The sequence below is a fragment of the Arachis stenosperma genome, chromosome 9 (genome assembly GCF_014773155.1).
Source record: "Arachis stenosperma cultivar V10309 chromosome 9, arast.V10309.gnm1.PFL2, whole genome shotgun sequence".
Classification (NCBI taxonomy): Eukaryota; Viridiplantae; Streptophyta; class Magnoliopsida; order Fabales; family Fabaceae; genus Arachis; species Arachis stenosperma.
The window spans coordinates 83023341-83039288 of NC_080385.1; the positions used below are offsets into that span (position 1 = coordinate 83023341).

The 15948-nt window shown below is 31.0% G+C and overlaps 1 protein-coding gene across 38 annotated transcripts; it reads left to right on the top strand.

The window, feature by feature from the left end:
- The first annotated feature begins 435 nt into the window (after positions 1 to 435).
- Positions 436 to 14513, top strand: LOC130948758 (uncharacterized). Of its 38 annotated transcripts, none has more exons than XR_009073200.1 (13): positions 436 to 749; positions 853 to 893; positions 979 to 1032; positions 1828 to 1884; positions 4091 to 4223; positions 4318 to 4500; positions 6927 to 7013; positions 7469 to 7501; positions 7592 to 7628; positions 9204 to 9293; positions 10247 to 10280; positions 10387 to 10513; positions 14054 to 14513. XR_009073200.1 is itself a non-coding variant. In XM_057877621.1 (9 exons), the coding sequence occupies exons 1-8, from the start codon at positions 591 to 593 to the stop codon at positions 7499 to 7501; spliced, it is 747 nt and encodes a 248-aa protein (XP_057733604.1). In that variant the 5' UTR covers positions 436 to 590; the 3' UTR covers positions 7592 to 8255. The 38 variants fall into 38 exon arrangements, 1 of the variants encoding a protein (XP_057733604.1); XR_009073227.1 differs by lacking the exon at positions 7469 to 7501 and adding exons at positions 4767 to 4830; positions 6613 to 6642 and having other exon boundaries at positions 438 to 749; positions 10247 to 10513; XR_009073225.1 differs by lacking the exon at positions 7469 to 7501 and adding exons at positions 4737 to 4830; positions 6613 to 6642 and having other exon boundaries at positions 440 to 749; positions 10247 to 10513.
- Positions 14514 to 15948: the final 1435 nt, after the last annotated feature.

Sequence of the window (15948 nt, forward strand, 5' to 3'; positions counted from 1 at the left end):
ATCTCAAGAAAGGGGTCTAAAAGGGAGAAGAGAGGATAAAATGGTTGAAAATGATATCCAATAGATGCTGTGAATGAGTTATATATAGATATTGTTTGTGCATATTTTGGTTACACTGTAAACGAATTGTTTATGCAGGTATTTCATTTACACTATAAACGTTATATGCTCTGTTACATAACACGTTTGCACCCGTGACACATTCATCAATGTAAATATCTTATCTCGTGCTTAGTGTAAACAAAATACGTGCATAATCAATTTGTTTATAATGAGATAAGTAATAAGACCTAAATACATAAATTATCTCTAAATGATCTATTTTAATAAATAAAAAAAATTAAATTATTTAATTAAAAAATTCATATACAAAATACAAATCTATTACTTGTATACTGGGCGTGGCTAATTAAGCTAGGTGTCATTCTCAAATTAATTTGGAATAAAATAATGAAGAGTCTCTCTCTCTCTCTCTCTCTCTCCATTCCATTCCATTCCCCTTTTTCCATTCTCACACTCAGGCACACAACACATCCAAACCCCAAACCCAACCCACAAAATTGTAGGGTTTGTGTTTTTTCGGTTCCATAATGTCTCAGAATGGGAAGCTCATGCCCAATCTCGACCAGCACAGCACCAAGCTCCTCAACCTCACTGTTCTTCAGCGCATCAACCCCTTCGTCGAGGAAATCCTCATCACCACTGCACACGTCACCTTCTATGAGCTCAACATTGACCTCTCCCAATGGGTTCATTCCTTTATAATCTCCTTCCTTTCATCGATTCCATTCTCTATCTCTCTCTTTCTCTCTAACGCTTTCTCTCTCTTCTTTCTGCGATTACCATTTGCAGAGCCACAAGGACGTCGAAGGATCCCTCTTTGTTGTCAAAAGGTCTACTTTTTGTTCCTTTTCCTTCATCATATCGCAACAATTCTTGAATTCCACGATCCGATTGCTTTTTGTTTGATTTTTTCAGGAACACGCAACCGCGATTTCAGCTTATTGTGATGAACCGTCGCCATACTGGTTTGTTAGTCCTTCTGCTTTTGTTTTTTTGTCATCAACAAACTTTTTTTAATTATTTTATAGAAAGAATTTTGCCTTTCTTTTCCCTTTTTGAGGCAATCGGGCATGGTTTGGTGCGATGGTTGTTGGAAATTTAGTATTGCGAGTATCATTTCTCATTTTCTCATTTTGGGTTCTTGTCGGTAACGTAATTAAGGTTTTTTTCATATGCTTCATGGTCCGAGGTAGAGCATAATTTTAGTTATTAGTTGTGATCTTGCCCCTAATATTGTAGGATTTGTGCTTAGGTATTGGCTATTGGAATTCCACCGTAGTTGTTATGTTGCACTCAATATTGTGAGTACAGTGAAATTAGTAATTATGCAAGCTTTAAATATAAGCGTTGTAGACATTATTTTTTGGGTGAGGTATATACTTTGCTGCTACTGTACATGGTGGTTGAGAACTTCCAAATATCCCTATATTTAACCCTGGTCTATCTACATAAGCAGAACATTTGGTGGAAAATCTTTTAGGGGATTTTGAATATAAAGTTCAGGTTCTTTATCTATTGTATAGAAATGTTGCCAAAGAAGTGAATGGCATCTGGTTCTATAATGCACCTGAATGTGAAGAGGTTGTAAATCTTTTAACAGGTAATGAAACATGGAAATGCCGAGTTACACATAGATAGTTTGCAATTTTTTAATTATTATAATCGATATTGTGACTTATGCCTTAGTCTTACAGCAAAAGTTTTTTCTAATTTGTATTATTTTCATGCAATTGTGTTATTCACCTAAAATTGGCTGGTTTTCAGGATCCTTAATGCATATGCTGAGGTGCCTCCAAAGTCAAAGGTGTCTTCTATAAAGAGGTAATAATACTACTGTGTTTCTATCTGGCGTCACTACCTTATCCTGTTCCCATGGATTGTGGGGATCGTATTATCTATTATGTCTTTTTTCTTATGATTCAAATGGTGTTCTACTCTTCTATTACATTATATGAAGGAAATATTGAGAAAGTTGACAGAAAAGATAAAAGTGAGCTGATTCTGAAGGTTGAGACTTGTCCGTATTAAGTTGAGTAAGTTTCACATCAGGCCCATGTATTAATAGTAGCACTTAGAACTGCAACTTCTTACAACTTTGTATAAATTACCAACTGAGAAGATGCTGACAGCTGTCTCTAACTAACTATAAATAACAAACCAGATTAACTTACTCTGATAGTTAACTTCTAAAACAAAACACATAAACTAAGATGGAGAGACCCCTATGTACTATTGGTTTACATTTTTTATTTTATCTTGGGTGAGCTTAACTTGCATGCAAGGTCTAATGACTAGGCCATGTTATGACATGGTTATCTTAAATTTTTTGGTTGGGAGAGGTGATAAGATCATTTGTCTGTTTGACTTCATTCTTTAATCAATTGTTTTCAATATGTATAAATTTGAGATGTTAATTTGAGATGTTAATGGTTGTAAAATTATCCACTCATGCCTATCCAGTAAATGTAGGTTTTCTCATTTTCGGATCCTCCCAATCTATGCAAAGCTACACCATGATTTGTATGCAGTGGAGCCCCCGTTGAGCAAAATCACGGATACTCCATGTAGATTTCTTGCATGATTTTATAAATAAGGATATTTTATGTGTTAGAAATTTCTTTATGTATCCTTTATAACTATTATCCACATGGAAATTTTTCACCCAAAAATGTCCAAAAACTAAAAAAAAAAAGCAAAGAGGAATAACAACTGAGAGAAATAAAAAAAGGGGGAAGAAACACACACGCATGGAGCAAGAGGGAGGGAGGGTTCAGTCACTGGCGAAGAAGAAGATGGGTGGAGAAGGAGAAGAGAAGCACCATCAGATGATGCAAAACCTCTTCGGCGATCAGTCCAAGGAGGAAGAAGAAGACCTCGATTTCGAACACGAGTCTAATCCCCACCCCGACTACACCGCCGCCATGGACAACAACAACCACCACTACGCCTCCATAACTATAACTATAACTGTAACAATACCTGAATTTCATTTATTTGAATCTGAATTTGAATTTGGAATTCTGGAATCTTGAATAGGACGAAGGCGAGGGAGGTGTGGAGCCCGAGGTTGAGGGGGAAGGAGAAGCTGAGGTAGATGTGGAGGGTCACGGCGAGGTGGAAATCGAGAGTGAAGGGGAGGGGGATGCTCCTGATCACGGAGAGAGCGAAGCCAAGAGGGATCAAACTTTGCAGGAGATGGAGGTGGAGGCTGCTGATCAGAGAGAAGAAGAGAGCGATGCCAGAGGCACCGACAGTGACGCGAGGAGGAGGAAGAGGAAGAAGGTGACGTGTATGGGCAGAGAGTAGTTACTAGCAAGCACAGGGGCACCGTCGTTGAGAGCGGATCCGAGGAGAACTGTTACCTTGAGAATGAGAATGATGATGAAGATGAGAAAGTTGATGAAGCTAGAAGTCCAAGGTATATATATATATATATATATATATATATATATATATATATATATACACATTCTAGATAGATATCTGCTAATTGCATTTAACAATATTCTGAGTGGATAGTTTTCAATTTCATGGTTTCATGTGTTTGTTCTGAGGCTAAACCTCTAAATTATTGAAAATATCACTCACAGCTTCCTCATTCTGATGCTAAAATGTTGAAAAACAATTGCATAGTCATGGAGAAGCAAAATACTATTGACTACTAGGACCATGACTAATCTAGGATTTCACTCTATTCTGAATACTTTCTTTCTTTGCTTTGGTTCTATCATACCAAGTATTGACCACTGGTACTGATGGTAGAATTGCTGCCTAGGTTTTTCCTTTCATCTCACATTTGATTAAACTGGTGATTTGTTCTGCTTTTGTTTATGGTTTGTGGTATAGGTTTTGTATGTAAATGTCTTCTATTACCTTACATTGTAGCCTTGGTGTGGATTTAGGAAATTGCTTTCAGTTACTAGATAAATAGAACAAAAAATTTGTTTAAAACCTAGGGATAATAAGGCTTTTTCGGATGCTGTGAGATTCTATGACAGTTTTAAACTTTTAATTTCTATATTGACAGTGGATCTCCTCGAGATGACAAAGATCAGATTCGTGATTCTGCTCCTGAAATTCGTGATGTATTTGAGGATTTTGATGATGATGAAGAGGAGGATGGATATGCAGTTCATCATGACATTGAACATGACTCAAATGTGAGTGCCTGCTACTAATAACTGATATATTTAGTTTGTCTTTGTGTTGCTTAAAATTTTGCAAATGAATAATCAAAGTAATCTCCTGCCTCAGAGATCCCCTATTGACGAAGAGGGCTATGAAAAAGGCCTGAGGCTAGAGGATATACTTGCAGATGAAGATCATAGGTATGGGTCAGAAGAGAAAAATTATGAGATAAAAAATAAAGAGAAACCACTTGGGCCACCATTGGAGTTAGAGGTTCCGCTGCAACCACCTCCAGCTCTTCCAGAAAAGGTCTGGCGTAATTTATGTGGAAGCCTGTGGTTTATATATTAATTTGAATTTAACTTTGACTTTGGGTGGCTGGATAAGAGTTCTTATTCTTCTTTTGGCATATGATGCCTTTATGATTTTTGGTGCAATATTTAAGGAGCCAAAGTGAAAAGTATGCAGTTTAAAATGATAGAAGTAGTTGTATTCTTAAAAAAGTTCCTTTATGATCACTTTCTGATGACATATTTGGGCAAAAGGCAGCTTATATGAGGGCTTAATACGCTCAGGGAAGTGAACATCTTTGGTGATACATGTTCGGTTGAGATCTTAACCATCGCTGTCCTCGTGAAGGTATTCTGCTGATCTCTTTGTTTGCCTGGTCATGTATGTTTAAAGTCGGTGATTTAGGGTCTCTTTTGTGGGTTGGTGGTCTTTGATTTGGGGTTTGACCAAGGAGGGTTCAGCTGTAACTCTCTGTCGGCATCCCTCTCTCTCTCTCTCTGGGAGCCATCTTCTATTGCATTCTTTGCTCAAATTGGTCTTGACTATGTCTCATACTCTCCTTTTAGGTTAGATTTTTAGCTTAAATATAAGTTAGAGTTTTACGTTCAACTATTAAACTCAAATTTGAAGACTCTTACAGGGTTCTAATTGAAAGGCTTGCATATACCTCAAGTTGTAGTTTAAAAAATTTGTTAATCTGGTGTAAGAGGGATGAATGACTAGCTTCTGGTTCTTTTACTGCTCTGTTGTTACAGCTCCTTTTAGCCCTTAACTGCTTTGTTACATTCTAGCTTTCAGTCTTTTCTGTTTTATGGGAGCATTTGTTGTGGAGCTTCTGTTCACTATGTTTTTTGTATTTTTTTAAGTGCTTCTATTACTTTATGGTTTTTGTTACAAATTGATGCTGAAAGCTTGCAAAGAATTTGGCCTAATTTTACTATATTCAAGTATTGTTAGTTAGGTTGGATCAGATAATTAGTGATATTCTGGATTCTATTTTCTCAAATAATATTCTGGCTTTATTTACAAAATGCAAATTTAAATTTGTCTTTATTAACAAACTTACAGTGATTTCTTTTTATTTGGTCAATTTAGATTTCAACTCCAAATCTGATAACTTATTCTTCATTCACATGTGTCTATATTTTGGGTTGTTGTCTACGCTGCTATGAGTTTCAATTTAGATCTTTCTTTGTGGTTTCTAATTGAAATGATTGGTTGTATTCTTGGTCTAATATAAGACAAGGTTATCAACACTCATAGGTAGGAAGCTTATTGGGAGGCTCCTCAAAATCTTTTCTTACCATGGTACACTCTAAACACAACAACAATATAAGAAAACAGAAGAAAAAGTATTCGTACCCCATTTCTTTTTTCCCCACCTTTCTTATGTATGTGTCCTATTATGTTGTCTAAGTTGTGTGTTCTCACTGTGGGTATAAGTATTTTGATATTATCCCTTAAGAGTTCATTTATTTTACATATCTTGGAGATTTGTTAAGTTTAGATTTATATATTTGATCATTTTTCTAGTATATCAAGTGACTTTTGCAAATAAGTTAAGCTTATCTTTTATCATACAATCCTAATCTTACCATAACTTGATCTATTATCGTGTTTTGCAGTTGCTCAATGTTCCAAAACCTGCTATTCTTGACATTCCTGTTTATGTATTGGGGGGTAGATATTAGAATTATATATTATTATACAGATTGCCTAAAGACTAGGTGATACCATTATGAAAACAAGTTTGTTAGGTACTCATAAAGATTTTTTATGCCTTTGAATGATTAATTTTTAAATTTTTAATTTAGTCCGAAGAAAAATACTACAAAAGTATTATCTTATTCTTTTACATGTCATCAGATAGGTATATCCATGATAAGGAAGGAAGTTGAGAACGATGAGTCTGTAAAAGTAATTCGTTTCCGTTGTTGTTTCCATATATATTTTTTTAACTCAAAACAAATAAACAAAGGCCATGCTTTTATATCAGCTAGATTTGATTTGAAGAAAAGGATTTAGGTTTGGAAATATTTGAAAATTTTCTGCGGTCAATTATTTGAGCTGGAACCAACATACAGACTTAAGAAATTTTTGTTTAAAGGTTTTTGTTTTGATTTTTTGCAGGAATCTTCATCTCTTAGAAAAATACCAGTGGTATCTTTTGGCCGTGATCTTCAACTTCTTGCACATTGTAAAAGAAATTCAAAAAATATAGTCATACTGAATAAGCATACAAATTAGAAGTTTTTAACAATTGTTGTATCTGTGAGCAGGACACTATTAGGATTTCATTATTAGAAATTCAGAAAACGGGTAAAATTATAAAGAACTTTATTCATATTTTTAGAGTTTTAAAAATATACTAACATGTTACCAATAATATGTTATTCATAAGAAATCTTATTTGAATGGTTTCTACTCATTACAATATTGTGCAGTTAGTTGGAGATGATCTCTTAATGTCTAATGCAAAACGCATTGAGAGAGCAGTACTAGAGTATGCATGTAATGCTCTTTTTCTTAAGGTAAGTGATTTAAATGGACTTTGATGGGGTTCCTTTGTTTAGTTCAAAATTGTTCTCACTTTTTCTTCATAAAATTAATCATATTTCGTTAATAGAGATGTTTGGATATCCAGAGTTTGAAAAATGTTGCTTGTTTATGCAATACATTAGAAAATAGAGTTTACAAGTTTTTTATCCATATTAAAAAATTGTTGCATGAGCTATTTTTGATAAAAAAAATTTTAATTACTATTTTGCTATTTTTTATTGCTGTTTTTCCTCTCCCATGGATTTCTATCATTCAATGAACTTGAAAAATATATATTCCATAATTTAAAAGAATTGATAAGAACTAGATGAACATGGAGCAGTTTACTTTTTGTTTGCGGCTTAACCATATGATGCTTTGATGAGATGGTTTCATTGTGATTTTAGAGCTTGTATATTGAAAACTTTTAATTAATATGCATGCTCAGGAGAAATCGCTCGAACTGTTGTCGGCATCTTAGGTCTCTCTCACGTACTCTAATTAATTAGTTACTTCAATTGTATCTACTATATCATCATTGATCTTAATTACTTTCTTTTGTCTTGCTCAGGAAACATAATTTCTGCCTTCCTATTCTTGTCCCCAGTGTAAGTTTGATATATTTTGCCTTCATTCTTAACTATCTTTTTTTATGGTGCCATATTTTTGTCATTTTTTATTTGCATATGATCTTCCTAGAATAAAAAGGAAACAAGTGTCTTAATTAGGATGATACAAAACACTAATTTAGTATTGCTTGTGTTGTTCTATCATTAGATTTTAAGGTTTAACGGGTTTCATTGATATTTAATTTGATTATATGGTAATTAGCTAATTTTTATCTCATTGAAAGGAGATGGTTTGTTTCTTATAAAACTATTTGGTGTTCTTGTGGGGTCTATATTAAGTTTGCAGGTATCATTAACATTTTATTTCATCCCCCCACCCAAAAAGATTTGGGCATAAAGGAATTGAGAGGCAAATTTGGTTTTATTGCCTTTTTTTATCAATTACCTGTTCTTCAATTGTGCAGCAGTTTTTGGGTTCAAAGATAAAATACTTTTGGGTAAGTTAAGTAAGACCACTACTTGCTTATTTTTTATATAAATTATTCTTTTATTTTCTTTTGTGTGGGTTTATAAATTTTACTTTTTTATGATATGTGAAAGTTTATAGGTGTGTAAAAATAAGTTAATATATTTATAGAGTGCAATTGTATTCACTGTTTTTTTTTTCTGGTTTTTTTATTTTATGGTATTTTATCTTCTTGATTATTTACTTTCTAAATACATATTTTGTTTACCTCTCTTATGAAATAAAATTAGTAAGAAACTTATGGTTATTTATTTCTCTTTTTTATTTATTTTTTTTTTTGTTGTCTGAATCTTTTTTTCCTTCTGTTTTTTTGGGTGTTGAACTAAATAATTAATAAGTGTTGCTGTTCTGTCTTTTTTTTTTTCACCATTTGCTTCAGATTGGTGCTATTTATCTCTTATATTTCTAACTGTTGAATTATACCTTTTTATGCATTCAATTTCGAAAAACTATTGTGTTAAAATAGTGAAAAATTCTTTAAAAATCTGTATGGTGTAATTTCAACCGCTGGGTTCCTTTATTTTATTCTGTTGTTTTTCTGATCTTCTGGTTTTTATCTTCTTGGGTACTTATTTTATCAATGCATATTTTGTTTCCCTCTATTCTGACGTGATGGATGACGATTTGCTTTTGATGGTCCGCTCTGATTTTGCAATGGCGGCGGTGCCAGTGCTAGATATGACTCTTCATTCATATTACTCTATTTTTTGTTATTTTTCATTTTATTTTTCACCTCTGTGCCTTATTATTTATATATAGGCGTGCATCACGATTTTTATTTGGAACCTGTTTAAAATACTTTCTCACTTTTTAGGAGGTCTTGGTTTTTCTCTTTTTTTTTTTTAAATAGGCCAATAAGATTATAATATATTAAGTCCTTTAAGCTATTGTGGAGCTAATGAAAATTAAATGTGTTATGCTGAAATTATGCCATTTAAATATTTTCTTTAGTTTAGAGAATGTATTCATTCCTACTGTGAAGAAAACAAAAGAAGTTTACTGAATGAGAAAAATAGTAGGCTTATATTAAGAATTGTTGGATATGAAGTTTGTTTTTCTAATTTCCTTTTGTTTGTATATATTTTTAGTAGGCAGCATGATTCGTTTAGAGATGAGTGAATAAATGCAGCGGCATACGGGGAGCAAATTGATAGGATTGCCAACTTACTTATTCTCAGGTTTGTGAATGTAGCTTTGGAGTTTAATTTGTTAAACATTTTTACATGAATCTCCCATTTTTTCCTTTCCTGCTTCTTCTCCAAGTAATGCAGTAAAAATGTTTGTGAAAGTGGATCTGATAGGGTCAGTGAATTTCATTTAAAAATGCAATGGTGGTGAAAAAAATCTAAAGTTGTTTCACAACTATAGGACTTCTTTTAATTTAAAAATATTACTAAGGTTTATAAACTAGGAAAGGATATGCTGTCTTTCAGAATTTTAAAATCACAAATTAGTCATTTTATACAAAATTCATGCATATAAAGGGGAGGACTAATATGCTGGCTTTTATTTGATAACTTCTATTTCTTTATGGTTATTTCTTTGTTATTTTTTGTGGGTCTTCCTCTCTTTTGTTTAGTTCTTTCTCTCTTGATTGAATCTTTTATTTTTTAGTTTTTTGTTTCTATTGGGGTAAATAATGGGGTTGTTATTTCTACATGATGTCTATGTTGATTTTATAGGTATCATAAACATTTTTCTAATTTTTATTCTAAAATTTTGGACAGAAAAGATTTGAGAATGAAATTTTGTTTTGTGCCTTTCTTATTTTTTTCATATTAAAATTATTTGTTGTTAGTAACCAGATTTCATATGTATAAAATTAGTAAGAATTTGAGGTCCATATTGATTTGACAAGTATCATGAACATTTGATTTCATTTTTTTCCTGAAATTTTGCACACACATGAATTGAGAGTCAATTTTAGTTTCTTGCGTTTTTTTTTTTAATTCTGATTAACGCTACGTGTCGTAAGTTAGTAGCCATATTTGATTAGTATAATAAGCACTGCTGTTGTGAATGTGGTAACAAACATACGCTTATATACATAATTGTACACCACTTGAGTTTTACTTGGATGCTATTTATATACTTTTTTTTCTGACTCACCTGTTCTTTAATTGTGGAGCAGCTCTTAGCTTGGAAAAAAAAGGCTTTTTGGACAAGTTAAGTTATACTGCTACTTGTTTATTTTTATATGAAATTTAAGGCATTAAATATTTATATTTGGGTGTTTCGTGTGCTATTTGGTGATGTTTGTGTGTTGTCAAGTTTGCTGGGACTAAGAAAGGAATGAGTGTCTTCAAAGGCAATGGGAAAGATGGGAAGTGAAAAGGTGTCAAAAGACCCTAATAAACTAAAGAGGCAACTGAGTGGTTTCTTCTTTTAGTACGAAAGGGTAAATCATTCTTCAGTCTTTACTTTTTTTTCTTTTGCTATAGCGTGCTAATTTTGAATGCATCTTGCTGGTTGTCTTGTGCTTTATTGTACGTGATGCATCTTGCTTTGATTCTTTTAATTAAAAAAATTACCAAGGTTTAAAAACTAAGAAAGGATAAGCTGTTTTTCAAAATTTTAAAATCACGAATTAGTCGTTTTATACAAAATTCATGCATACACAGGGGAGGACTAATATCTTGGCCTTTATTTGATATCTTATGTATCTTTAAAGTTATTTCTTTGTTATTTTTGGTGGGCCTTATTCTGTTTTGTTTACTTTTTCATTGAATGATCTATTTTTTTGTTTTTTGTTTCTGCGGGATAAATACTCGGAATTGTTATTAATATGAGTTTCATGCTGATTTTATAAGTATTATAAACATTTTTCTTTTTCTGATTTTTGCAGTGAAAGGAATTCATACTTAGATTTATATTTTGCCTTTTTATTTTTTTTTCTAACTAAAATTTTGTTTTTTAACTTAATAACCGAATTTCATTTGTATAATTAACACTGTTGTTGTGAATTTTATAATATGCTGGCTTTTATTTGATATCTTCTCTCTCTTTAGGGTTATTTCTTTATTTTTTTTTTGTGTTGTTCTTACTCTCTTTTGTTTATTTCTTTATTTCTTGATTGAATGATCTATTTTTTTATTTTCTATTTCTGTGGGAGTGAATGCTCGAGATTGTTAATATATGAGCTCCATGCTGGTTTTATAAGTATCATGAACATTTTTTTATTTTTTGTACTGAAAAAAATTTATAGTCAAGTTTAGATTTTTGCCTTTTATTTTCTTCTTCTAATGAGGATTATTATTTGTATGAGGTCCATGTTGATTTTACAATTATCATCAATATTGTTGTCATTTTTCTTCTTTTGAAATTTTGTACACAAAAAAATTGAGAGGCAAATATAGTTTTCTTTTCTTTATTTTTTTAATTCTAATTAACCATGATTATGTTTTTTTTTTGTGTTTTTTAATGTTTATTTTTAGAGAATTTTTGAAACATTTTTACAAGTGATACATTTTTATGCATTTAATTTCAAAAAGTTTGTGTTAAAAAATTGGAATATTTTATATTTTGTTGCCATATTTTTTAAAATTAAATTAGTAAAAAGGTTATCCTTATATGTTACTCTCTTTTGTTTATTTCTTTAATCCTTGATTGAATCTTTCATGTTTTTGTTTTCTATTTCTGTGGGGGTAAATAATAGGGGTTGTTATTTCTATATGATGCCTATGTTGATTTTATAGGTATCATAAATAAAGTTGTCAAACTCGCGAGTCTAAACAAACTCGTAGAGCTAACCTAGACTCGACTCACGAGTTAACTCTTAAACTCGTACGAGTTCACCTGTTATGAAGTTTATATATATATATATATATATATATATATATATATATATATATATATAATGTATATTTACTCAATTCTAACCTTTTAAAATTAATAATATCAATCTTAATGCACATAATAAATTAAAATAATAGCATACATTATAACAAATACTTTAAAATATACATTCAAATATTATATAATTATTCTTATACAAATACAACATAGAACACTCAAAATTATAAATTATAAATCTGTAATACTAAATCTTTAATTGAATGTTGAACAATATCAAATAATCAAATTAACTCTAATCAAAATAATTAATTACTAATCAGCCATGAATGAATGAATCATCTGGCCATCTAACATAGACGATAAGCAATAGGCTAAAATTAGAAGCAATAAAATTTAAAAAGAAAAAAAAAACTAAATCAAGAAGCAAAGGCCCAAAGAAAGGACAAAAGGTATACAAAAAATAGAGGATATAGAAGAAAAGAAGGACTGTAGGAGAAGTAGTCAAACTCGTGAACAGTGATAGCATGACGGAGTTGCGGATAATGGAGATGTAAAGAAATACAAAGTAGGGGCAACATAGGTAAAATTCACAAACACAATGGCGCAAATCAGAGCAGAGGTAGCAGATGCAGGCGAGAAACGGCAGCTCGACGGGGAACGGCGACTGCGGCAGAACATGAAGAAAATGAGACTTGAGAGAAACGACGCAGATTAGTGAGTTGTGAGTGAGTTTTCTTTCATTCTTTGGGAGTGTTAATGTAACCCTAATAAAAAAAAGTATTTTTTTGTTTTAAAATGACGCTTTTTTGAGCAAAAATGAAGAAAAATACAAACTCGCTAACTCAGTCCTAGACTCACGAATTTGTCCGAGTTTGACTGAGTCTAGCTGAGTTTACTCAGGATAGAGTCTATGCCCGAGTCAACTCGATTCCATATCTAAACTCGTAAACTCGTACTCGTACGAGTTTACGAGTTAACTCGAGAGTTTGACAAAAATGATTCATAAATATTTTTTCAATACAACTACTTGTTTATTTTTATATAAATTATTTTTGTGTGTTCTTTTAAGTAGGTTTATAATCTTTATTTTTTTTATATATGAAAGCTCATACGTGTGTAAAAAATAAGTTAATAAATTTATTTTTAATTTTTTATATTCTTGATTAGTTACTTTATAAATACATATTTTGTTTTCCTCATTATTGGAATAAAATTGGTAAGTAATTTATCCTTATTTATTACTCTCTTTTATTTATTTCTTAATTTTTTGATTGTATGTTATATTGTTTTTCTTTTAGCATAATTTTCTAAGTTTATTGATACCTTATCTCTTGGAAATTTAGTTAAATAAATAATTAACTTGTGTGTATCTTCATTGGAATATGATATATTTTTTAATTGGAAATCTAATTATATAAGAAGCCTACTAAAATCATAATATTTAAACAAAAAGGTCTGCTCATTACCTAAGCCTGCCATCCCCTAAATTTATGCATAACAAAAACGTGTGCTCGTTACTTAATCCTGTCATCCCCTAAATTTATGCATAGGCTTTTTCGTTTTGATTCTTGCTTTTATCGTTATACTGACATCATGTTATTTTTGTTCTCTTCCTCTTCTCTCTCTTCTCTCTCTTTATCTATGCATTAAGTTAGAGTTTAGAGGGAGCTGTGTTGATTTACATGTTATTTTTCACACCTCTTTGCTGTATTTCTCTCCTAATATTAGGTTAGAGTATAGGGTTCTAAGTCTGTCCTCATTCTTCGATCTGAGCAGTTGCTCTATTTTATATTTGCTGTATTTCTCTCCTAATATTAGGTTAGGGTATAAGATTTATAGCAGTTTCACTATTTTATTCCATTCTGCCCCTTTTTCTTTTGAGCCCATTTAAATTCAAACTATTCTTGTGTGTTATAATAGTGTCCTCTTAAGAGAAAGTATGTTCATGCTGTGAGAGATAAGTTAAATAAATTAGATCATTCTAAAAATTTATGTGATGAAGTTGATGAAAGTTAGGAGGTGAGTAATGTTAAATTATTTTTTTGAAAGGGTATTGACTTTTATTTTTGGATTCTTTTGATTACAGTTATTTGTAATTATCTCTATAATTTGATTTCAATTTTCATGCAATTTTTTAAATTAGGAGTATGTGGTTGGTCTTAAACAATGCTCTGTTGAAGAAAGAGGAGCATCTTCTCTTGGAAGAGGTTGAGAAGATCCTTGATGCTGGAATTTGATGAGTCTCATGGTTCTGGAGATGAGTTTGCATGTTAAATGAGATGGTTGTCCATGCCAGTTAACTAGAGCTACTAATTAGGACTAATAGGGCATTAGATATTTTGGTTGCATTCATGTAAACATTTCATATTTTGGGTTGTGATGTAGGAGATGTGTGGATTAAGATGTTTTCATCTTCTGTATGGAATGCTTTGTGCATTTTTATTGGGCTTATTTCTCATGTAATTGATTAAGTGTTAGGGTGTGGAGTGTGGACACAATATCATTAGTTGCTAGACAAATTAATTGTGCAGTCCTTTATATTTGTAGTTCAGTTATTTCTTTGAAATTCAATAAAGTGAAGTAGCTTCTTTATGATGTTAAAATTTCATTCCATATTTTAGCTTATTGTTTCACCTATTTACTTTTGGCAAGTGAATGTTTTATAGGATTTAGATGAATGTATGTGCATGTTTGAATTGTTATGCAATTTTTCTATATTCAACAATTTGTAACTAATCCTTTGTTAATTGTCTTTTAGACGGATTTCTTAGGTATATGTTGGCCAAATTAGTTAATTTAGCTTAAGTGACAAAATAATATATTTTTTGTTTTAACTTTTTATATTAACACTTTCTTTTAATTTTACTAGAGTTCTGTAAAAAATGTTTGATCTATGAAATATTTATTCTACTTGAGTTTAGAGATTTTGGCTTTATTTTTCACATGTTCCACTTTTGCTCTCAATTCAAGATTGAATTCTTAATCTAATATATACATCATATCTCAATTTTGTGATAGGGATATTATTGATATTTTAATTTTTTTTTGTCCCATATTAGTAAAATTAAAATTTATTTTCTAAGATATTCTTAGGAAGGCAATATGGATATACTTTATATTTATTTTATGTTTGCTTTATTATTATATTTCAATTTATCCCACAAACTAATGATTATAAACTTATAAAATTAGTTGTTAATTAGAACTGAGTATATTTTTCATTTTTTATGTTTATTTAATATTTTGTATTTTTTAAATTGAATTAATTAATTTTTGAAACACATGATTAGGTATATGTTAAATATTATGTTAGTATAATTATACCAAAAGAAAAAAGATAATTCAAATTTTGAATTCGTAAAGAAAAACAATTTTAATAGTTAATTAGTTAAAAAAAAACTCAATAGTTATTATTAGTTTTAAGTCATATTAGTTTTGAAAAAATATCTCTTTTGAAAATTGAATTAATAGATCAATTACTCAATTTCCCTGAATTTACACGCGAGACTCAATTTAGTCCCTGAAGTTTTAATTGCCTCTATTTAGTCCCCAAACTTTGTGAACATAACTCATGTTAGTCCTTGAAACAATTTTCAACGTACAAATGTTAACGGAACACTGTTGTGACAGCCGGATGCCACACTAAACTTTGTAAAATAATGTCGATTTCGTTTTGGCACTCAATACCCAAAAAACAACATCCTAATGGTGTTATTAAAATTTTACCTAACAAAATAAGTAATACGATGCTGTTTTTGAGCTACTTAAATGTCAAAACCAAAATTGCATCATTTTACAAGTTTTAACGTGACATGTGATAGTCTACAACAGCGCTCTATTAACGTTTTTATACTAAAAATGTTGTCAGGGACTAATATGAGGCACGTTTATAAACTCCGGGGACTAAATAGAGGTAATTGAAATCTCAGGGACTAAATTGAGACTCGCGTGTAAGTTCAGGGACCAAATTGAGTATTATCTCAAAATTATTTAAACGATAATATTTTAGTAAGTGTCGAATTTTATCGTGTTTTTTGT

Excerpts from the sequence above, each read along its gene's own strand:
- LOC130948758 (XM_057877621.1), top strand. The coding sequence starts at position 591 with ATGTCTCAGAATGGGAAGCTCATGCCCAATCTCGACCAGCACAGCACC. Across the intron at positions 4,224-4,317 it reads ACATTGAACATGACTCAAAT|AGATCCCCTATTGACGAAGA; the intron begins GTGAGTGCCTGC and ends CTCCTGCCTCAG. Across the intron at positions 4,501-6,926 it reads CTCCAGCTCTTCCAGAAAAG|TTAGTTGGAGATGATCTCTT; the intron begins GTCTGGCGTAAT and ends AATATTGTGCAG.